This window comes from Artemia sp. Qi Xiang Cuo, chromosome 20 (genome assembly GCF_049724085.1).
Source record: "Artemia sp. Qi Xiang Cuo chromosome 20, ASM4972408v1, whole genome shotgun sequence".
NCBI lineage: Eukaryota > Metazoa > Arthropoda > Branchiopoda > Anostraca > Artemiidae > Artemia > Artemia sp. Qi Xiang Cuo.
This window is the reverse complement of record NC_142813.1, coordinates 33,173,219-33,197,356: the sequence shown is the minus strand read 5'-3', so window position 1 is coordinate 33,197,356 and position 24,138 is coordinate 33,173,219. Positions and strand designations below refer to the sequence as shown.

Sequence of the window (24,138 nt, the reverse complement as noted above, 5' to 3'; positions counted from 1 at the left end):
TATGACGATTTTGAAACCAAATAGACGTTTAAATATCCCTTTGAGAGAACCTAAAACATCTTAGAATCTTCTTAAATGTATAGCACCTTTTTTCTGGACTTCTTGATTTTTCATCTTGGCTTCTATTAATTTGTTCGGTGGGTTGAAGTCCTTTTCTCCGTAATAACTTGTATTCTAGGTTCTCCATGAACTAGGACTCCGTTTGAATTCGAAAATTGACATCTTTGTTCTGTATCTTGGCCTTCGCCGCAAGAATTATACATTCCCAGTACATAGGAAATTATCCACGGTATTTTAGGGATGCTTTTTGTGGAATTGTTTTCACTTTCATTTATGATTTTTGAGTCCCTACTACTCCACCCACTCCTTAGGAGACGGTTTTCTTGTTTATCCCTCAGTTTAACTTAACTAAAAATCTAGTCTGTTTGTGATACCCCAATACGTCTTTATGAAAGCGGTAGCAAACTTTATTTTGTTAATTTTCAAAAATTGTCGCAGAAGCCTTACTTTTCTGTGTGCCTAGATATCAAGTTTTCAAATGTAAAAAGCCACCTTTTATTTTTTTGGAGGGGGGATACTTAATTGAGTTTTATAATGCCTGTTTGTGTTATGTCCATTCATCAGGTAACTCACGTTCTCTAAAGTACTGTTTATTTTTCTTCCTTTTTTTGCGATTCTAAGGACAGTGAGAATTGTTTTAAGACGCAATGGCAATGACCCCATAAATCATGGTTATACACGTATTTTAAGTAGTCTTTCAAAATAATCCTATACTGCTTTTGCATATATCTATTTTGTATCTGATTTTAAATCATGATAATTTAAGTTGCAGGCTCTCATGATAAATTACCATATTATTTGCCGTATTTGAATCTTTTCAATAATTTTTTTTAATTCAATTTTTTAGACTGTGAGCCTTTCAGACGTCAAATAAAATAACCCCACTTTTGTTTCAAAGCCGTCTAAGAATTAAATCTTTTTTTTAGTTTAAAATATTTTTATTTTCTACATTCATAAATTATCAGAAACGTAAGAATGAGTTCTCCGTAAACAAAAGAAATATTTTTGAATTGAATAGAAAAACATCTATTTCAAAGCCAATTTGAAAAAATATACATTATCCATACTTTAAAGGAAGATCCAGTGGCAAATAGTTTTGTTAAATTACTCCAATGTTTTTTTTTTAATTTAGGTTGTTTTGATATATTATATGAATGAAAACTATTTAGGCCCACACATCATCCAGTATTTATCTCCCTATCATTCCCCTCCCCCCAAAAAAAGAAAACAAAAAAGAGACTAAAGGTGTATGGTTGTGGAAAACACCTGATGTCTCGCTATTTTCAAGATTGCTCCTAAGATTGTACCGTGTATATCCTGCCTGCATAAAAAAAAAGTTTAGAAAGTCTTCTACTCAAACTGTTTCCGGAACGGTATCTTGGCAATGAAACCAGGTCTCTTTTGGAATTTGTCCTGGAAAAAAATTAGAAGAGGAAATGAAAATACATCATTAGTGTTGTGGATAAAAAAAAAAGTCTGTAACTGTATATCCGAGTGTCTGTAATAAGAAATATTATATATGTATACTAATGTTTGTTAAATATTTTTTGGATTTCTATATTCCCTGTTATAATTTTAGAGAGATTAAATTCAGAATTTAAATGTCAATTGCTCCTACTACTTGCTATTCAGTATGTTCAAGAAGCGTCACTAGCCAAAATATGTTTACTTTCATCGATTTTCAAAACATTTTGTCGATTCTTCCGACTGGGTGGCTATTTTTTCTGACCAAAATTGATATGTTTGTAGAAGAAGAAAAAATCAAATCTTCTTTTTATTGAATTTTACTGCGATATTTCATCAAATTTTACTGGAATTTTCCTATTTTGCCATGGTTTTTACCATAATTTAATGTCGGTCGGAAAAAATTGTCAGTCAATCTGGTATATTCCTCAATTTTCAATCTTAATATATTTTCAATTGCTCTAATTTCAAGAATGAGGTTCTCATTCAGTTTTTGTTCACTATGAACTTTAGAATGTTTACGGAATGTGTTTTACAAAGGCTAAAGGCCCTTATATAATTGTTAAGAGAAGTAAATTATGAGCGTGTAAAGAAGCATCACTTTCCAACATTTGTGCATCCCTCCCCAGTAGGCGATGCAATTCAGCTGGTCATATCCTATCTAAGGTTTTAAAACAGAGGCAAATTAAGGCTCTCAGGTTTGCCAACTAGAATTCTATTCAGATTATCTTTCCCAGTTAAGAGAGCAGTAACACTAACTAAACCCATGAAGTAATTTAGCGTGTTTTTCAACTATCAGACCCATAAGAACCTGAATAACTGACTGCAGTTCACCGCTACTCTTCTTAATCTGCTCTGATTTGTAAGTGTTTAGACTTAAGTTTATTTAGACATACACTCTACCTCAAGGCTAATTTACGTAATCTTTACAAAAAAAACAATGAAAACAAACATACATATATTAAATCACTACGACTTGGCATAAAGTTCCACAAAATATAGAACGAACGAGTTTCACGAATTATGCGGGGCTTATTTTCAGCTTTGGCCTGGTTTAGGTATTCACTGCAGCCGCTTGTGGTAAGATCTGGCGATGCTGAGGTGAGACGAGAAAATAAATTATGATGAACAATTTTCACCTCTAAATCATACGTTGATTACCAATCGCCGCATTTGGCAGGTTTAAAATAACCTAAATATCACGAACTGTTTGATACTGACTAATGAAATGCACTGTTGCTATATTTAGATTAGAAACAGCCATTTCAGTTTTGGACAGAAAATTATAAATTCATTGCGGCTGCTCAGAAATCGTAACACATTCCTTGCAAAGTACAGATTTTGTCTTAGATGTGTCATACATGATTATCAAAATTGTTATTTCAGTTGATGGGGTCTACAAGACGATTGCATTGCAATGTCTATTTGTTTATTCGGAAAGTGTCATTTGGTTTTGAACAGGCTGGGGGGGGGATGTCTTTGGCAGTTTGCTGTCTTCAGAAGATTCAATCCTTCAACAATTTTGTAATACCGGTAGCAGCAGAAACGCAGTATTTGTTATAAATATTGTAGTTTGCAATGAATATTCTTTGGCTTGCAGAACTACGCTATGGATCATTTTTTCTTACATATTATCAGAAAGCAAGCAAGTCAATAAAAGGTGTTTAGATGAAAGGAAAAAAGATGGGTATTCGTTAAAAGTAAATTTCAAATTCAGATCAGATTGGTTAGAAAATAACAACTTGGACTGGGAACATTTATTTATTTAATCAAGGATACAAAGTAAATTTTAGTATAGAAAGCAGCTCTGACCCTTAATACCGCCTAAAGTGCAGAATGTTTACCTAAAGTAATTGTTACCCATGCTTTCTTTCTCTTTTTTTTCTTTTTTTTTTATTCTTGGTCACCTCCGCTCTTGATCTAGTCACTTGTGAGGTTTTAAGAATCCATTACTGCTTAATGCATCACCTCAACTGAAAGGAGTTGAGGTCACCGTAACTCTGCGGGACTGGGGTAGAGATGTTTATTTTTCGAAATAAAGGGAGGTTGCGTTATGAGTATGCAGTAAGAGTCACAAAATGTAAAATGTTCACTAGGGGTTTTTCAGCAGGTTTGCGCTCGCAGACTAGTAACAAGTGACAGCAGGAGCAGTTCATTGAAGCGTGTAGAAATTTTTACAGCATCTCCTAGCAGCATATCTCGTTTTCAGACTGTCAAGAAAACAAGTAATATACTGTTAAAAGATGTGTGCGCTGAATTTGCCAGTTATTTTTCTTGGCTTAGATATTGCTGAAAATTTGTGGAATATTTTAGAAGCATCTCAATAAAATTCAGCGTAAAATTATAACTGAGGCCATATTAGCTATTAAGAAAATAAATCCGAGGTTTGCGTCAAAACGCTTGATGACTCTTTAACTTTGCATTTATTAAAGAATTGTCGTGAAAAAAAGGTGCTTAAATGGGTACAAAAATAGTTGATATGACAAAATCTCATGACAGAATGTACCTCAAACACATAAGCGATCACAATAGAATTCTGGATTGTTTTCATTGTTTTTATGGGATGATTGATTAGGCAACTAAACTTTCATGCAAGAGCTATCAAATCATGGAGAAACCAGAAGAAGGTAAGTGCTAAACTAGTGTGTTTTATAATGACATATTCAAGAAGCTATTTTTGCCGAAGAAAGACTATCAGTGGAGATATGTATACCTGGGAGAGGACCCCCCTGAAAATAAAAACGTGATTTTGCGAATTTTTAGTACTTGTAAATCATTCGAGCTTTGATAGATTTAAGTTTTTTCACTATTAACATTATTGATTCTTGACTCTTCAAATGATTCTAATAACTTGGCATGATTCTGTAAATAAGACCTAGTTTTTTTATTTTAATAAAAGGTAATGAGAGCAAAATTAATCTTGCATTGCAGATAGATTTTTAAAGTTTAGAAATAAATTATTACCTTTTGGAACACAAACAAACAACAAAGGATAGATAATAGAAATAAATTATTACCTTTTGGAACACAAACAAACAGCAAAGGATAGATAATAGATGACGAAGAAAATGAGGATGAAGAAGCAAGGATTCCGATAGAAGCACTTCAAGGATCAAAGAGTGCAGCCAGTATTCTGAGAGGGTGGGTATAAGAAAGCGCTTTTGCGCGAAATAATACATTTTTACCGAAGCAAAAAAAACGTTGATCATCTAAAGAGGTAGTTAGCCATGTTTCCTCTCCTGCAGGCTCTTCCTAAAATGAACGAAGTCTATATGGCGACGGTGAGCTTCTGGATTCCTGAAGATGTTCATTTTATGTTACATGATTTTGAAATAACGGTTGTCTATTTGCTAATTATTTCAACATATTCCACCAGGAAAAGTTTGTTTGTTTTTTAAATTATTTCAAATCAGGCTCGTGCCATGAGTAGTTTACAGGGTAAATACACAGCTTTGCTAAATACGCAGATGGGGTGTGAGAAATATACTCTGCCATCTATACTGCGCACTACGCCTACGAAACAAATCAAGCAGTTTACTATTTGTGAAATTGTACTTTTAACTCTAAATTTTTCAAATTGTTTTGTTTCAATAGTTTTGTTTCTTTCATTTTCTCAATAATTGGCTCTGTATAGAATTTTCGTAGAACTGAAGCCGGTCTTTCGAGGCAGTAATTGATCCAAAGTTTAGAAATAAATCAATTAAAATAATTTCAAAGCAAAATGACCTTACTACTTTAGAATATTTCAGACTAGATATAAATGAACTTTGTTCTATTGATTGACTCTCAACTTTGTGATTTTAATTTTTATTTGTAATTTTAGGTTATATTTGTTTTGAATACTTGCTTTTGCCGTAGAACGCTGCAGCTATCAGTGACGCTAACTTTAATTATGTCCTTCCAGACTAATTTAGAGTGCCAAGAATCTCTCCTTTATCAGTTGCTCTTACGCTTTAAACTGGTCAATAGCAAGTATGCTGTCGTTTTCAACATAAAAGGGTCAATTTTTGGGTTTCTTTTATTTTTACATTTTTAGTTACTAATCATGAATGTCAAGGAGTCAATCTATCTTATTCCCGGATAGAAGACCATACCTTGTTTCGGAAAATTTGGCTTGAAGATCATGTACAGTTTTCAACTAATTCCACCAGTCTTACACTAAGTAGATTTACCTCATGTCAGAAATGAAAAATGGACGTGAGATCCCTAAGAAACGGTAATAAAAATAGGTTTTTGTCAAAAAGTGTACAATTAGACCACAACATTCCAATTTTTCTTGGAATAAGGGTTACTTAGATCAGTTTTATGGAAGGCCCCCTTGCTTATAGAACTGATGGACTATTTGAATTACCCTTACTTCATGCCTACCAGCCTTAGTTCTGCCCTAGGATGGACGGATGATATGTCAACAAGTGAATTGACATCATTTTCATACAATTCTGAAAAAGGCTTATGCCAATTTGCCTCTCACTCAGACTTTCTGTCTTGTTTTGTTTTTTTTCAATTAGCTATGGCTCTCAACTTTTTTATCAGAGTCCACCAACTTGATTTTAATTCCAGATTCTTATGAATTTGCTAGTAATCATCAAGATAATGACAACCTACATGACTATAGTATATCAAGCATATGAATACCGGATATATTTTTACGCGCTTTTTTTATGATGATGAAAGTACAACAAACTTCTACATTTTATTTACCTGTGACCTGGGAAAATACGGATATAAAATGTTTCTTTCTTATTAGACTTAAAGTAGCAAAAAAATGCTGCGATTTAAAATATTTTTATTATTAAGCCGTAAGTAATTAAATATATAATAATACAATAAAATATGGAGTAATAAAGAAATTTAACATCGTTTGTTACTATCAACTTCGTTAAATACATCAGGATTGAAAAAAGTATCCGCTGACTTTGAAAAAGAGCCTTCTTTTGTGATGGATCGTATTGTTAAATTTACATCAGATTCTGTCGGTAAATTATACAACACTGCTTTTGTCCGGTCCGCACTTCGGACACGCTGTATTTCTTCTCCGTTGGCACATATCTGAAAATGGATTTGAAACATGTAAAAATAAAATTAGACGAAGCAAAAAAAGAGAAGGGTTTCTACATGAGCACAATAAGAGTCTATAGCAAAGAGTATGGGTTACTTATATTAAGCTACCCATATTAAGAGTATAGGTATATGCATTACCCATACTCTTTGGTCTCTAGATTAAAAGAATGGAACGCAAACTCATTTTAACATTGAAAACAAATTAAATCAAACGCCTAAATCCAATCAAAATGTCAAACCCAGTTTTATCAAACAACAACAAGGCCAGCTTAATCTTCTGAGATATTTTGATAGCATGTAATTATTGGTTTTAATGTCTTTTTTTAACTTGTTTTCTCATTAACTACAATGTTCTCTTTTATGGGTAGTATGCTATCTTTATTGCTCTGTTCAACAATATATCAATTAATGGTACTGTACCCTCATTCAAGTGAATGTTTGTTGGGGTATCTATACATAAAGCTGTTCTTCCCTTTTCTTAGGATTGTCTTATATAATAACATCCTTTAACTCTTAATTAACGAAATTGATAAAGAAAAATAGAAAGAACAGAAAAGATATCTGTTTTAGAATTTAAAATACACTAAGTGTTTCTAAACTCACTGACACTGAAATTAAATACTATTTGCAAATTCAATTGGAAAATAAATAGCCATGGTAAAAATTACACCTAAAAAGGGGGTGACATTGCCTCTCTAAAACCACTTTTTCCGGCCCCCTTCCCAAATTTGCCAAAAGGTTGAGGAAAACATGTTAAAATCCAATAATAGTATAATGAAAATAAAACCTACAATGTAACCGCATATAGCATCAAAATCTGCTGGTGGTATCCACGCAACCACAAGCCCATCGTCACCTACACGCCGTGTCACTTTGAAATCACTAGGAGGCGCCACTTCTTCATCTGTCAGCGACTTCTTTTCTAGTACTCGCTCTTCAATAGTCTTGGGTTCGAATCTGACACTACGTGGTCGGTCTCTTGGGGATCGAACGCCGGAAAATGATGAAGATCTACCAACTGATCGACGTTTTTCAAGCGTCTGTTTAACGACTGTAGCCTGTAACATGAAAGACTAAAAAAAAATTTGCCCTCAAAAATAAAATAAACACGCTCCTCAATAGCTTCGTTGTTTTTTTGTCTTTTTATTAAATATTGGGCCTTAGAAATATATAAAAGAATCTTGGAGTGACTATATGTTAGAGTCCGAGCTTTGTATGGGTTGGTACCAGAGATATGTGGGGACCACTTGTGTGGGAACTAAGATCATCCGCTGGAATTTTTAGAGATAGGGAGTTGGGGGTTAAAACGTGTATAGGTGCTTTTATTCCAATGGCTGAGGGGGTTAAAAAGAAGTTTGCTAGAAAAGTGTCAGAATTATCTCAGTAGTTCGCTCTAGTAGCGTGTCACTGAGCCTAGTCAGATGCTATTTTTAAATAATTTCTGTAATGAATATACACAACCGAGTACATCATGATCAATCTTAGCTTTTTCTGAAGTGCAAATATTATCAAATTTTGCTATTTGTGCAGTCATAATGATAAACTAAACCCTATTTATAGAATAGCATGTACAGGTATTCACCGGGATAAAATCAATGTTTGTGTAATTTGTACTGAATTACTTTTGTTTTAGGACGGTTATATCGTGCTTCGAACCAAAGAGGACTTAAAAAAGAGTGTTCATTCTGTTGATCAAAGGGTCGTAGATGAAGCGGATACACTGTTTACCAAAGGTGACAGAAGATTGATGAGCACAAATAAAATCAGTCGATTGAGTATGCTCAGTTCAAGTGGGTGGGATATGAATCTCAGTTGAGAGTAGAATACCAAATACCGCCGTTTGAAAAATATAGCCAAAATGTCCCGGAGAATTGTATCAATTACAGCAAATATTACCAATGTCAGCAACTTTTTACTGCGGAAAGAAAAGTTCTGATTAAAACAATTGTTCAGTCTTACCTCTTGCAATGATTTTCCAAGTGCTATTCGTACACTTTCTAATTCCTTTTTCAGCTTACCATTTTCACCATTCGTATTATTCAAGGTTTTTTCAAGGTCTTTTATCACAGCATCCTGCAAAATTGAAAATAAAAAGGAATACATAAAAAGAGAAATGGTTATATTATATTATAAAAATTTCAGTTAACGGTGCATTATAATTCATATTAAGAAAAAGTTACGAAGGAATATACCGAATGGATACAGAAGTTGATAGATGGGATAACAGATAGTAGGCAGCTAAAGGTAACGGCTGTGGTGATTAAAAAAGCTCTTTGTGGCAATTTTGCAAATGACAAATTATCAGCTAGCCCCCTCGAGCTCAAAATCTCGAATTAAATCTGAAATTTTCCTGTGAGCCATAATTATCAATCACCATTTTTTTCATTTTCAAAATTTTATTTCATTCAAAATCTAGTCTGCACAAAGTCAGCCTAGGTTGGTTTGAGAAAATTTTGGCAGCCTAATTGGTTTGTTGACTCTAAGCTGGTAGACCTATTGGTGACAAAAAACAGCTTTTTTGTCATTCCCTACACTTTAAAGTGCCTAAAGAGATGGGTATGCTGGGGTTTAGGGTAGGTAAAAAAGGAACAAAATCTCCAAACGCTAGATGGTGTTAGCAATTTTTCAGACAAAAGTGTGATTTTCCACTCTTGTAAGTTTCCCCTACTCTTTGTTGTAATGTAATACCATTTGAGTTAGCACATCCAACTATGTTGGAATCGTCTTTTTTCGAAAACCAAAGGTGTACCTGAACAATGGTGACGGCGATGTTCAAATGCGATTCAAGTTTCCTATCGTTGTCCATATTTTCGATCGTCAGATCGCAACACATAGCTTTTTTAAGGTTTCCGACCAGTGGCTATAGCTCTATACTGAATTAATACAGATTGGTGCAAGGAATCGTGATTACGTGATAAGAGAACTTAAAAAGATTCGCATGCCGTCAAATGCGCAGGTACCGACCTTCTGATTCTCAGCATTAAGCCGGGAGTGCTATGCGCGGTTGCGTGATATGGAGTGTATTATAATATAATAGAGGTATCCTTACTTCAAAAAGATAATTTATGGTAGATAAAATGTACATCAAACAAAGAAATATGTTTTAAACAAATGAATAATAATATGTATTGGAAATCAAGATTCGGAACCAGGCATTTGGGTGGTAATAGACGTTGAAGTTTTATGCCCAAGTTAGAGAAGTTTTTGGTTACGAGTATTATATATATATATATATATATATATATATATATATATATATATATATATATATATATAGAGATCCTGCGCAATCGCAAGAATTTGAAAGGTTCCCGAATCTATGTAAATGAGGCTCTGACCAGGGAAAGGCAAGAAATCTACAAGCTTGCGCGCAATAAGTTTGAACTGAAAAATGTATGGACTTTACGAGGTGTGGCTTATGTCAATTGCGGTTCGCAAATCATTCCGTGTAAAACGATTTCCGACGTAGTTCAGATTCGCAATGTGTCATATGAACCTGTCGTCTAAACTAAGAAGCGGTGAATTTTTCTTTTCTTTTTTTTTTTTTTTTTTGCTTTTGGTTAGTTTTAAGTGTTTCCTTGATTCTGGTTTGAAATTAGATGTTATTATAAATTAGGCTACCGGAAGTGATAAATATATGCCTTATGTAAATAATCTACCTGAATGTGATTATTCTTCAGGCGAGTTTCTATCGTATAAAACAAAAAAATGCTACTTTTCGATCTGATCTTGACATTTAAATGCCCAAGGTCCATAAACTGGATTGAATGAACTGCAACTCTTGCTTGAATCTAGTCCTATTGAAAGTATTAGATTTTGCAAAAGTTTTTTGTCTACTATTACACCCCTTACAATGTTAGATCTACCTGGGGTGAAATGTATTTTACCTACAACGTGTCAGAATTCAAGAGAAGATCATCTGTTGCTTATTCGTGATGACTGGTCTTTTAGTATTCTCAGTGATTTGTCTGTATTTGATGAAGGGTTATGTGAGACTATTTTTGTCTAAGTTGTACCTTTGGGATGTGATCCATTTATTTTTGGGTCTGTTTATCGATCTCCATCGGGTAACCCAAAAAGATTTTTTTAAGTTTTTGAACCGCTATTGAAAAATCTGGAAGCTTTGAAAAAACCGGTTATTATTTCAGGTGATTTTAATTTGGATGTTTTGAATCTCGATGTTGGAAATAATAAGGAGTTTTTAACTATGATGTTGTGTTCTAATTTTCTTCCAAGTATTTCTCTACCGACAAGAGTTAAAGCTAATACAGCGACATTATTAGATAATATATTTTTCTCTCCTGTTTTATTTGAAGCTGAAAAATCGTCAGTAATTTTATCTGATATGTCGGATCATTTTCCGGTGAGTGTTCTTTTAAATTTAAATAATAGTAATAAACAACATCGAGATTCAAAAATGGATAATTCAAAAAGCGATATACATGGATTGATTGTAAAGTTCTACGTCAGTTAATTGGTGACCATGATTGGAGTTCGGTTTATGGCTCAGATGACGCAAATGCTGCGTTTTCAGATTTTATTGATCAAATGATGCGACTCAAATATTGACGAAGACCACACTGCCTTTTCATATCAAACAAACACAACTTAAAAACAATAGGGAATTTTTTTTTTCCAAGACAGTGTAATTTAAATCGGTGAATATTTCGGCCCTATGTCCAAGGGCCGTCTTCAGCACAACATTAAAGAAAATATATATATATATATATATATATATATATATATATAATAAACAACTTACATTAAAATACGAAGTTTAAAACTAAAAATGTTTTTAAAAACTTTTAAAACAGCCCCAGTATCCTTACTTCAACGAAGTTCAACCAGGAGTCCTGGTTGAACTTCGTTGAAGTAAGGATGCTGGGGCTGTTTTAAAAGTTTTTAAGAGCATTTTAGTTTTAAACTTCGTATTTTAATGTAAATTGTTTATATATATATTTTTTCTTTAATGTTGTGCTGAAGACGGCCCTTGGACATAGGGCCGAAATATTCACCGATTTAAATTGCACTGTCTTGGAAAAAAATTTCCATATTGTTTTTAAGTTGTATTTGTTTGGAATGATGCGACTGCGGGATCGGGCTTCTTCAACACGAGTTTCGCATGGAAAGTTTGCGCAGAAATTTGACCCATGGATTACTGAAGGTATTTTGACATCGTTAAAACATAAAAATAGAAAATTTAAGAATTATTTAAAATTACAGACACCTGAGTCGTTTTAAGAAATCAGAGTTTGTAGGAAAAATCTAAATTCAAATATCAGACATGAGAAGAGAAAATATTATAAAGAGAAATTTTTGGAATAAAAATCGGATATGAGAAAAATATGGCAATTGATAAATGAAAAAATACGTCCTCATAGTCGTAAAAGTAATAATGTTAATTGCCTTGTTTTAAATGGAGAAAAGGTTACAGAGACCAATGAAATTTTAAATGCTTTTGGAGATTATTTCAGTAATATTGGTTCTAGACTTGCATCGACTATGTATATGCAACTGAATTCTCCTTTTGTTCCAGTTAATGAACAAAATGAAAAAAATTCTTTTTCTTTTTCTGAGATTAAGCGTCATGAGATTGAAAAAGTTATTCTGAAGCTTAAACGGAGTTTTTCTAAGGACGAATTTGAATTTTCGGCTCAAACGGTAAAGCAAATAGCGTCAAGCATTTCACCTTTGTTGCCACATATTTTTAATCTATCACTTATGCATGGGGTTTTTCCTGAGCTTTTAAAAAAGCAAATGTTATAGCATTACCTAAAGCTGGGAGTTCAACTAACCATTCAGATTATAGAGGCACTTCTCTACTTTCGGTTTTCAGCAAAATTTTGGAAAAACTTGCAAATAGTCAATTACAAAAATATTTATTTGATAGTAAGATTTTACACACGTCTCAATATGGTTTTATAAAAGGAAAGTCAACTGAACTGGCAATTCATGAGCTTTTACTAAATATTAATAATTCACTAGATGAGGGTCAACACGCGTTGGCGATTTTTCTTTATGTCGCCAAGGCGTTTGACACCGTAAATCATTTGTTTCTTCTTTTTAAACCCAAGGCTTATGGATTTTCAATACAATCTGTGGAAGTTGTTGCATCTTAACTTTGTGGAAGACGACTCGATTATATAGATAAATCTTGTTAACTCGCTACTGAAACATTTTTCGACTAATTATAGAGTTCATCACGAATCTGTCTTTGGTCTTGTTCTATTTCTTCTTTTTACAAATTATTTACCTGAAGTTTTGCCTCTTTGTAAAATTATAGTGTTTGCTGATGATGTAGTAATTTTTACTTCTCACCGGGACTTATCAGTTCTTTTCCAGAACCTCGAAAGTACATTACTAACTGTATCTGATTGGTATTCAAGGAATTTACTAGCTCTTAATGAAAAAAAATGTCAATATATATTATTTTCGCGAACTGGATCAGTAGTGTCAGATACCTTCTCTCTTTTCTTGAATGGTTTTGAATTAAAACGGGTAGATCAGTTCAAATATCTTGGGATTATTTTAGACGAAAATTTGTCTTTTCATAAATATGTAAAAACACTGTCGTTAAAATTTTTTCCGAAATATTGGCATGCTAACTCGTCTTCGTCATTTCTTTCATAAAGCTATTCTAAAATCTATTTATTATTCTTTCGTCCACCCATATTTTCTCAATTGCATTTCGGTGGGGCATCTATTGCATTTCGGTTTGGTTATCTCTCCAAATACTTCAGAATAAAGCAATGAGGATTCTTTTTAATGTTGATTGCAGATTTTCAGTTAGACACCTATATGGGACTTCAGGAATTTTCTCTTTGGACCAAATTCAATTAATATCTATCTCTAGTATTTGTCACGATTATCAATATAGTAATTTACCTGTAAATTTCTCCGGCATTTTTCCAACTAATTCTCAATTTCATAATTATCCTACTACGCATCGGTCAGACTTTTCGTGCAAAATTCGCCCGACATCGAGCGGGATCCAGCATCCGTCACACTGGCCCAAAAATCTGGAACTCAATTCCAGCATCAGTTCGAGAATGCAGCAACAAGCGACATTTTCTAAGACTGGTGAAGAAATATCTTATGACATGCTAAGCATTTGGTTCATTAGGGTCTTCTTTTTCGTTGTTGTAAAATTTAGTTACAAAATGGCTGTGTATTTTCGTTGGCAATATTTTCAGCGCTATAGTATGCCACCAGGCATGTGCGCTGTTTTGTGACATTTATTTATGTATGTGTTATAAATAAAAATATTCTACTAATATTCTACATTCTACTATATATATATATAAATGAATAACTTCAGTGCATTATTTAGCTTCCTTTTTTTATTTTGCTTATCTTGATTCCTTGTTTTCTTTGAGCTTCCTGTGCTTTTCACTATTATTAACTTACAAGCTTGAGTAGTAATTCTTATGACTAAGTTATTGCTCCAATGTTATATATCTAGTTACGTTTTTCGTTTTATTTTATAAATAATCTATATAATATATCTATATATAATATATCTATAAATAATCTATATAATATAATATAGTATGCCACCAGGCATGTGCGCTGTTTTGTGACATTTATTTATGTATGTGTTATAAATAAAAATATTCTACTAATATTCTACATTCTACTATATATATATATAAATGAATAACTTCAGTGCATTATTTAGCTTCTTTTTTTATTTTGCTTATCTTGATTCCTTGTTTTCTTTGAGCTTCCTGTGCTTTTCACTATTATTAACTTACAAGCTTGAGTAGTAATTCTTATGACTAAGTTATTGCTCCAATGTTATTTATCTAGTTACGTTTTTCGTTTTATTTTATAAATAATCTATATAATATATCTATATATAATATATCTATAAATAATCTATATAATATAATATAGTATGCCACCAGGCATGTGCGCTGTTTTGTGACATTTATTTATGTATAGGTTGTAAATGAAAAATATTCTACTAATATTCTACATTCTACTATATATATATATAAATGAATAACTTCAGTGCATTATTTAGCTTCTTTTTTATTTTGCTTATCTTGATTCCTTGTTTTCTTTGAGCTTCCTGTGCTTTTCACTATTATTAACTTACAAGCTTGAGTAGTAATTCTTATGACTAAGTTATTGCTCCAATGTTATTTATCTAGTTACGTTTTTCGTTTTATTTTATAAATAATCGTAAACAACTTGGACTAAGTTATCACATTCAGACGTCTACCTTATTAAGCATGGAACGATGATTTGGCAAATCTGTTTTCACCCTGATTTTTACCTTAGACTTTCCCTTTATTTATTTTTTTATGTTCTCATTTTTAATTGGAAGAGAAGAGAGTTTGGTTGCTGGTTGGTTATATTCCTTGATTATTCACTAACCATAATCATAATGGGGATGATTATAACTTGTGTACTGCTATTTAGACAAAAAAAAACCATTTGAAATGTTGCAACCAATAGACACCTCTGGAATTTTATAATAATTATGCCAGCAAATTTTACGTGTCACGCAATTTGGTTACAATCGAAAAAATACGTGCTATGTTACATTTCGAAAATTGGTCTCTTTTTTTTAAATTCCGTTTAGATTCAGTAATTAATGATAAATACTCCTTTTTTATCTTTTTATTTATTTACGTTCTTGACCAACAGATACCTCCCCAAAAAATGAAATACTTTTCTTCTCTTTACAAGTTGATCATTTTTACATACGGGGATAGTTTTGTAAGTTATTACACACGGTATCTTTCGATAAGTTTTTGCACAAGATCTGCCAGAACCACACAAATGCTCACTCTTAAACTAAGTGCCAACGGACTGCAATAATTTTATGCGAGCTTTATTTTCTTGACGCAGATAGATAGATAATATTTTCGATAGCCTAGCAAACGACTTAAACATTTTCTTTTTTTCCAGTTAGTATTCAGATTTAGTTGACGCTCATCGTGTGAATACTTTTTTTGTGGGTATTTCACCTTATGTAAAATCCAGTTGCTCTACATTAGGGCTTTTAATCTCTTTTATAAGTAAATTCAAGAAACACTGAAGATTAAAAAACGACGGGATAAGGGCAAAAATAGCAAAATAAATGATAAATATTTACAACCAATATTTGTTGTCCGCCCTTTGCTCCAAAAAATGGACAGAGAAAAAAGAACTTAAAAATGAAGTCTGAGAACCAAAAAAAAAAAAAAAAAAAAAAAAAAAAAAAAAAAAAAAAAAAAAAAAAAAAAATTATGTACATAGTCTTCTTTAAGTTTAGTTTTCTATTTTAGTCCTCGTTTTTTTTTCTCATTTTTTCCTCCCAAGTTTTTGGTGATGAGGAAGAACCATAAACATCGGCTTGAAATTTCGGCAATTTTCTTGACTATTATTGGCCTTCAAGGCCGTATCTAGGAGAAGTTATCCCCCCCCCAAAAAAATACCCCCACACACACAAAAATCCTGGGTACGCCCTTGTTGGCCTTATTTCATTATTTTCTAATTATGAATTTCTATTTTTTTTTTCTTTGAATGTCTGCGTATGGGTGTTATTTGCGTATGAGTGTTAATTGCTTTAATTGCGTATGAGTGTTAAAACGTTTTTTTTTTTTTTTTTTTTTTTTTTTTTTTTTTGCTCGGTTAATCCAGCTCATAAGCCTACCTTTTCCTGTATTTTCATTGTAAGTTGTTTAGCTTCAGCATCAAGTACTTCAAGAACTGTTTGCTTCTCGATCAGGTCATTTTTGAGCGCTTCTAGCTCTCCAGAAGAATTTTTGTCGGTCACATCATCAAAAATGTCATCGATGAATTTTTCAGTCAACGCAATATCTTCCAGAATTTCTTCAGAAGACAGACGATTCTTTATTGGACTTTTACTGACCTTTAAGATATAGCACCAATTATCAAATATAGAATAATAAAGTTTTCTAAGAGTATGGGTACATTATATTGTGAGTTAAAAACCTCCCACTAAGTGCAACATTGAAAACCTGGGAGTAATAAAAATATGTTCTGGATTCAGTGGTATTAAATCCCGAAAATTTAGAGGGGAAGGTGGGATGCATTTTTCAAAATCTAGATGGGGGCACTTTTGCCATTTTATCAATGAAAACACCAAAAAGGCAATTTTCAATGGAAATACCCCAAAAGGTATTTTTTCTTTAATTTAGGGAGGGAAGAGACAAAAATCCAAGGGGGTGATATTTTGCCCCTCCCAGTCAACTGCCCCCCCCCCCAAGCAAAAAAAATACCACTGCCTGTATGACAGAGTTGGTTACCCATTTAGCATAGCTAAAGTGAAGAGGAACATTCGGAGCATTGCTTAAAGAAGCATGCGAACTCGTAACAGATTAGGGACGTTTATTTAGGGATGTTCGAAGGCGTAATTCTGTTCAGTTCGTTTCATTGGATACTTCTTTTTTTAGTCAGAAGAAACTCATGATCTGTTTCTTTGTCAGACGATTGAATTGAGTTAAAACTCTTGGTTCAATATGTTTATAATATTTTTGTGAATATGGCCACATTTTGATTTTAAATACCCATTAGCTTATCTTATTGTCTATGAATATCATTGTTGTAAAGCAGGTCTTGTATCTTGTTGAGGGCGGAAGATTTCTGTTTTAGATATATAAACAATACAAACAATTAAATAAAAAGTCCAGATGGAAGTTCGACTTAAGATATGTTTTTAACAGACACATAGAATAAAAGTTTAACCAGAAATTAGAGACAGACGTTCAGGCGTAAAAGAGATAGACGTAGAATTTGGACGGACATTCCAAAAAATTTTCTTTTATTTTCCAGGAAGTTTGAAATTATTCTCAAGCATAAGGATCGGATGTTATAGCTCAAGTAAAAAATTTCACTAATAAACTTACCATTTTACTGAGAACTTCTACTTGTACTTCTTTACAAACGCGGTGTGGTGTCTCTGTCTGTGCTTCCGCAGTTTTAGAAAGCGTCCTTGGTTTGAATTTTTCTGCTTCACACCTCGAAACATTCAGTTGCTCTCTTAAAGAGCAGTTTACTGATTCCAGTTCCTTCATTTGGCTCTGAGCTATGGAGAGCTGGTTTCTCATTTTAGAAATCTAAGAAGAAATGAAACGTGTTAAATTACCGCATGTAGTTATCAAAAGTAAACAAATAAAAATGACAAAATGCATTAAACTATTAAATGTAGCAAATTATTCACCAACACCTTGCTTTTTAGATTCGAGTTGTATATGGTGAGGAGGGAAATAAGATATTATAAGAATTCTGGAGAAACAGAAATAGTTTGTAGAATTCAAAATGTTTTATCTTGTACGTAATCTAAAATTTAAAAATTCATGATCTTGACTGGGAGAAGAATGCCTAACCCTTTCCTTGTGGTGAACCTTAGCTTGGTTACAATCCCCTCCATGTTCACGTATTTGACCCTATTGAAACTTCACCCCCCCCCCAGAATTGCAATGTCCTTAGGTCCATGTCTCTACCTCCTCTATTTCCCAGGTATGTTCTAGCGTCTAACTCAATTAGTAAATGAAGGCTCAAAAGTAAAGAAAATCTTCAGATTTTCTGTCCATTTGAGCTTTGCTTTTCTAAAGGCCACTGAAGCCGTTCTTTATTTGTTCCAAGTACAAACATAAAACACATATTTTTTCTTTATTTTGTGGCTAAGATCTCAATCAATAAATTTTTACAGAATTTACTTTTAGTAATTTACTTTTAGTAAGTAGGGTTAGTAATCTGTCTAATCAAAATACAATAAAATACTCGTAAATTTCAGTGAAAGTTTTTTTGCGTTCTCTTTATTAGGAAACTGAATAAAACAATCATTCCTGATAGAGTGAAACCTCATAATAGCAAGAAGCAAATGACGCTCAAAAATGAGAAATTAAATAATCATTTTGTTTATTCCATTTCCACAGGAATGAAATCTTACACTCCCTTGGGCAAAAATGGGTAAAAATGTGTGAAGCCGTTTCCAAAAATAAAGAAAGTTTTTTGCTCCCTAAAATACTTATCCTGGTTGTTTGTCCCCTCCCTCTAGACAAAATCCTATGTACCGTTTGCCCCTTCCCTCTTGACAAGACCCTATGTGCATCAAAACCGGCTTAGTAGAAGACATTTAAAGGATATGCACTTTTTTATTCAGTTTTTTTTTCCAAGCTATTATTTTAGTCGTTTTCAATCTTTGCAGAGAGAAAATTGAGAAGACATCAATAGAGTAAATTACTTACTTCCGCACGGAAAGAGGCTTCTTCAGAGTGTTTCTTCTTTTCTTTCGCTGGAGAGTCAGTAAGCAAATACACCTTCTGCTCTAAAAGTGTTTTAGCTTCTTGTAGTTCCACTTTGAGAATCTCCAGTTCCAGAAGCTTATTTTGCCTAGAAGTACAGAGAGATAAGTACGTTGCTTGATAAGTTTAATTTTTTTTTCTAATGTTTTAAATTTGTTTTTGCTGCTATTTGGGTTAGAGGAGAAACCTTGTAGAAGGATCTGTCGATAAATGTGTTTAATGCCTCAAAATTTAGAGAATTTTTTTCTAATTTATGACTCGAGCGTTTTATTATCTAACAGAGAAAGTTTATTTAAAATAGTGTAAATACAAGTAATCAAATTTACACTTCTGTCCAAGGTAGCATCCGAAAATGCTAATTTTTATAACCCACCAATAAGGGGGTCTTGAAAAGTGTTGTCAATTCATGAGAATTGGGGGGAGGATGTATTTTTCAAATATTGGAGGGGGGAATTTATCACTTCTTTGATTTTTCCAATGAAAAAAAAATAATAATCATTTTTCAATGAAAATAGCCTACCCACCCCCCCCCCCCAAAAAAAAGGATATTTTTCAAAACTTAGGGTGACAAAAAATCTAGGGATAAAATGCCTCCTCCCCCTCCAATTAACGCCACTGGTTTTCAAAGTGAATTGAAGAGGATATAAAAGAACAAAATAAACACCTAACAATACGAAAGACAGGAATTCAAGATTTTTTTTTTTTTCTCTCTTACAACGGCTCCGGCTTACAACGTTTCCATTACAACGGCTTAAGGATCTTCATGACCTTTTGTGATGTAATATATATATATTAAACCGTGCTTGGGATAATATAAACTTTAAAATAACAAGAATAAATAACAAAGAGACTCAAATTCCGGCATATTTTTTCTAACTCTTAAATTTGTTATATTTTGTGAATAACTTTGTAAAGCTTGCATGCACTTTTAACCCGACTCCCCAGCGTTTCATTAGAATACGTAAATGTTCCAATTTGAAACACTCCTTAAAATTTCGACTTCTCTAGCAGGTTCCAGTATTGAAAAAATTATAGTGAATACAATGATTAGACATAAATTCTATGGTAGAATCTCTGTCATGGAATTGCAAAACAAGGCGAAAATAAATGACAAAATAAAAGCTAAGTAAATAAAATCATGCTCACAGCTCACACTGGTCACGATAAATTTTGCAACTCACGGTCATTAACTCTCACAGTTGCTTGCGTTATGAATTAATGGTAAAAAAGTAATTAATATGACAGCTACTAACCCAAGGTGTCACAATACGGACACCACTATACGGATTGCTGAATATTTTTTGAAAGGAACCATCTAAAAACATAATGGGTTCACGCCACTTTATCGAATATTCGTATTTAAATTGTAAATTACTTAATTGACTTTTAGTTTTGGATATCCGAAATCCGATTCCATTATGGCCAATGCACATGAATGCCTAGCTAGACATCAATGTCTGGGCACAATCAGTATCCACCAATCATAATTTGCTTCCTGTTTATTTGTATTGATCAGAAATTGGTCTCTGATTGGTCCAGAGTGATGATGGCTTGAAATCCATGACTAGCTAAGGACTCGGTTGTATGAACGTGTCTTAAAGATCAACACCTTAAAATCAGGACTTTTGACGTTAATCTTATTTTCTTTGAGAGACATATTTAAGTAAACTTTTCCTCAAATATACTCTATCTCCATGCTCAAACATGCAAACAGATATAAACCTATTCTTTTCAGGTAGAACAAGATCAGAACTAACAATTTATATTCTGTGTTATTTTTATGTTTCCCTTTTTTATGAAAGATGAAGCCGATTTGCTTTGGGCCTAATAGCGAAGGTGCAGGCACGGTATTTAAAGAAATATAGCCAATGCACTTCGAAAATTAGCATGAATTACCAAATTCTATTTACGTAAGGATTCAATGCAGAGTTAATATTTAGTGGTGACATTTATTCATAATGCATGAATAGAATTGTGTTTTATTAAATGTGCTGATGCGTTTCATTTATGGTTTAAGAAATAAAATATTAATACATCAAATATTTCATCATGTTTAAAAATAAAGGCCATATCTTGCACATTATAAATTCATCGAAGAAGCAAAATAAAATTTTGAAGCATTTCACGGAACAGTTCTTTTGGAATTTAAATATATAAAAAATCAGAAGAATGACAGTGTCTAACTAAATAAGCTTACCCCGTTTTGGGATGTAATACCTAAGGTTATGCCTGAAATTCTTTGAGCAAGAAGTACCAAAAAATGTTTTGACCTATTATAGATGTGCAGAAACAACTCCCCCCTCTCCTGATGGGTTTTGTATGAGAATGCGCTATTTTCAAGGTGGTAAATGGGAGTCAAAATGCCGGAAGTTGAATGCCCTTTTCAGTTCTGGGCATGACAGTGTGATTAAGAGCGGCTAGTAAGTGTGGTTAAGAGTGAAGGTTATTCACTCCCTTAGATGATTGGGAAAATTCCCTGGGTAATACTGAGCGTATTTAGATTATTCGAAAATGTTTTTTGGGTATGTTCTATTTACTTTATGTTGAAATGAGACATTGATCGATTCAATTGTTTTTATGGTTAATTTTTCCTTTTCTTTACCACTCCGGACGTTCTTTGAATGCTCTTTCCGAATATGCTAATCACCGCCCCTACAAATATGTCCACCCCTCAATGAGAGACAAGGATTTATTGAAAAAAAAACCCATGTAAACAAAAAAATAAAAAACAGAAAAACAGGAACGGGAAGAAATACCTCTAGGTACATAGAAGTCTGCACAACCCCTTGTATCGTCAGCATAAACAGTAGACCTAATGGACAATATATCACCAAAACAACGATGCTGAATGTCCTGCTGCAGTTCAAAAATAAACCACAATACATAGAATTCACGAAGGGCTGCGGCCGGCAAAATTTTTAAAGTTGGGTAAATTTCTCGAACAGACTTACGTGGAGATATGCCGGCTAAAATCCTTACTGCATGATTTTGTAGAACTCTTATTGGTTTTAGGATAGAAGAAAAAAAAGAGAGCCAAATACTAGAACAATAAAGTGTATACGGGTGTATTAAAGAAAAATAAAGATGGCTAAGGACGGATTTAGGGAATCAATGCTGGAGTTTCTTCATTATACCTAGATTTCTTACCAGAATTTTGCTAGTTTAAGTTACATGTTGCTTAAAAGATAGAGTTTCATCTATTACTATCCTAAGGTATTTCAAAGACACAGTCCGTTTTATAAAGCCATTGGACATATCTAATTCCTTGATCCATGGGTGAAAGTCCGGTGATCGCGAGAAAACATTAAATTTAAATTATTCGGCAATGTTTTTTGGGCATGTTCTATTTACTTTATGTTGAAATGAGACATTGGTCGATTCAACTGTTTTTAGGGTTAATTTTTGCCTTTTCTTTACCACTCCAGACGTCCTTTAATGCTCTTTTCGAATATGCTAATCACCGCCGGTACAAATACGTCCACTCCTCAATTTGACTAGAAATAGCCATAGCAGCCATAGGCTATATAAAAAAGTTTTCTGATTTTGTGAGGTTCTTTTTTCAAATTGGCTCTAATTGGTATTATGAATGTTGATGAAGAATGAGCACAAACAATAATGCAAACCCACTAAATCAGGAAGTTTTTGTATATAGCCTTGGGCTATACACAGCCACATAAGGGGGATGTGGCGCGGCAAATTTTCGAGGCTAGCGAATTAGTATATTCTGACAGAGGTTTAAAATGCGTGTCGGGTGAAGATTAAAATAATCGACTTTAGCTTATACTCATCTTCTAGTTAGCGAAATAATCGAAAAGAAGAAAAAGTTCATGCTTTTCGCTTGCTTTTTTTTTGTTATTTTTACGATGACCCTGTCACCTTCGTTTGCAGTAAACTATCTAACCTGCCATCACAAAGCTCCTTGGTTAGCTTATATTTAAAAATAGTAGCCTTGAAAATATCCTTTAGATATAAATTAGGGGTTTCCAACTTTTGACTTCTGGTCATAGATAAATACATATATATATATATATATATATATATATATATATATATATATATATATATATATATATATATATATATATATATATATATATATATATATATATATATATATATATATATATATATATATATATATATATATATATATATATATATATATATGTTCTCGAAAACGGCTCCATACTTTTTCGGGAAAATTGGTATCTTAGGACATTCTCGCATAAAACACGATCTAGATGGGTCAGAAGTCTGAGAACATTCGTTAATAGCCTTAATTTTGGTTTTATGCAAATGACGTCATGTAGTAAAAATTCCAATGACGTAATGCACGTAAAAATACAATGACGTTATGCACGTAAAAATATTATATTGAAAAAAGGTTCATGTCAGTGACGTCATTTTTCTATACATCATTGCAGTATTGCAATGATACTGCAATATATATATATATATATATATATATATATATATATATATATATATATATATATATATACATATAGATATATATATATATATATATATATATATATATATATATATATATATATATATATATATATATATATATATATATATATATATATATATATATATACATTTGTGTTAAAATAGATATATTTTTCAAACAAACAACAAAAATCATTCAATAAATAAAACTACTAATCCCCACAAAGGGTCCATGACCTGTAAACGGCCATTGTGACTTTAAAGTTACCTCAAGGCCACCAACTACTAACTACGTTACGGCAGTTTATATTCCAAGAAGGGTGTGATATTCAATCCATTGAAATGCGATTTAAAAATATATGCACCCTGGGGAGAGAAAGGGGGGGGGGTCTCCCAATTTTTGTTTGAGAGCCACAATTGGAAAGCTAATATAGACCAAATACATAAAGAGCAAAACCCAATATTCAAATCAATTGTGTTACGCACAGGTCTTTCGGACCATTCTGAGGGGAGGGAGGCAATTTAAGCCTTAGCAGTCCTTTTTTTGAAAAGAGTAAATCTATGCTACATGCTAAAAAAAAATGGGTGCTTTTGGGGCGGCAGTCCTCCTCTAATTGCAGCAAATTTTGATTGCAAAATTAAAGATAATATTTAAATAATTGTCTACACAGGCAGAGCAGGGGGGAATATGTGCGAAGAAATTTTTTACGGTAGAGCACAACTTAAAAAAGGTAAATTATATGGGAAATATAATAAATTAAGGGGGACTGATAATATTCTTGAGATTTGTAATAGGAGGGGTAAAAGCCAAAAGCCCCTACTCCATGCGGTTGGG

General features: G+C 32.8%; 1 protein-coding gene across 2 annotated transcripts in view; it reads right to left on the bottom strand.

The window, feature by feature from the left end:
* Window positions 1–6,293: 6,293 nt before the first annotated feature.
* LOC148940116 (uncharacterized) overlaps window positions 6,294–24,138 on the bottom strand; it is a 307,698-nt gene continuing 289,853 nt past the window's right edge. For both annotated transcript variants that reach the window (XM_089106482.1, XM_089106483.1), the window contains exons 10-15: window positions 18,792–18,936; window positions 17,448–17,657; window positions 16,232–16,450; window positions 8,545–8,658; window positions 7,377–7,643; window positions 6,294–6,573 (exon numbers count right to left, since the gene is read on the bottom strand). In XM_089106482.1, the coding sequence (XP_088962608.1) occupies window positions 6,376–6,573; window positions 7,377–7,643; window positions 8,545–8,658; window positions 16,232–16,450; window positions 17,448–17,657; window positions 18,792–18,936 (1,153 nt within the window). In that variant the 3' untranslated portion in view covers window positions 6,294–6,375. The remainder of the gene's footprint in view (window positions 6,574–7,376; window positions 7,644–8,544; window positions 8,659–16,231; window positions 16,451–17,447; window positions 17,658–18,791; window positions 18,937–24,138) is intronic.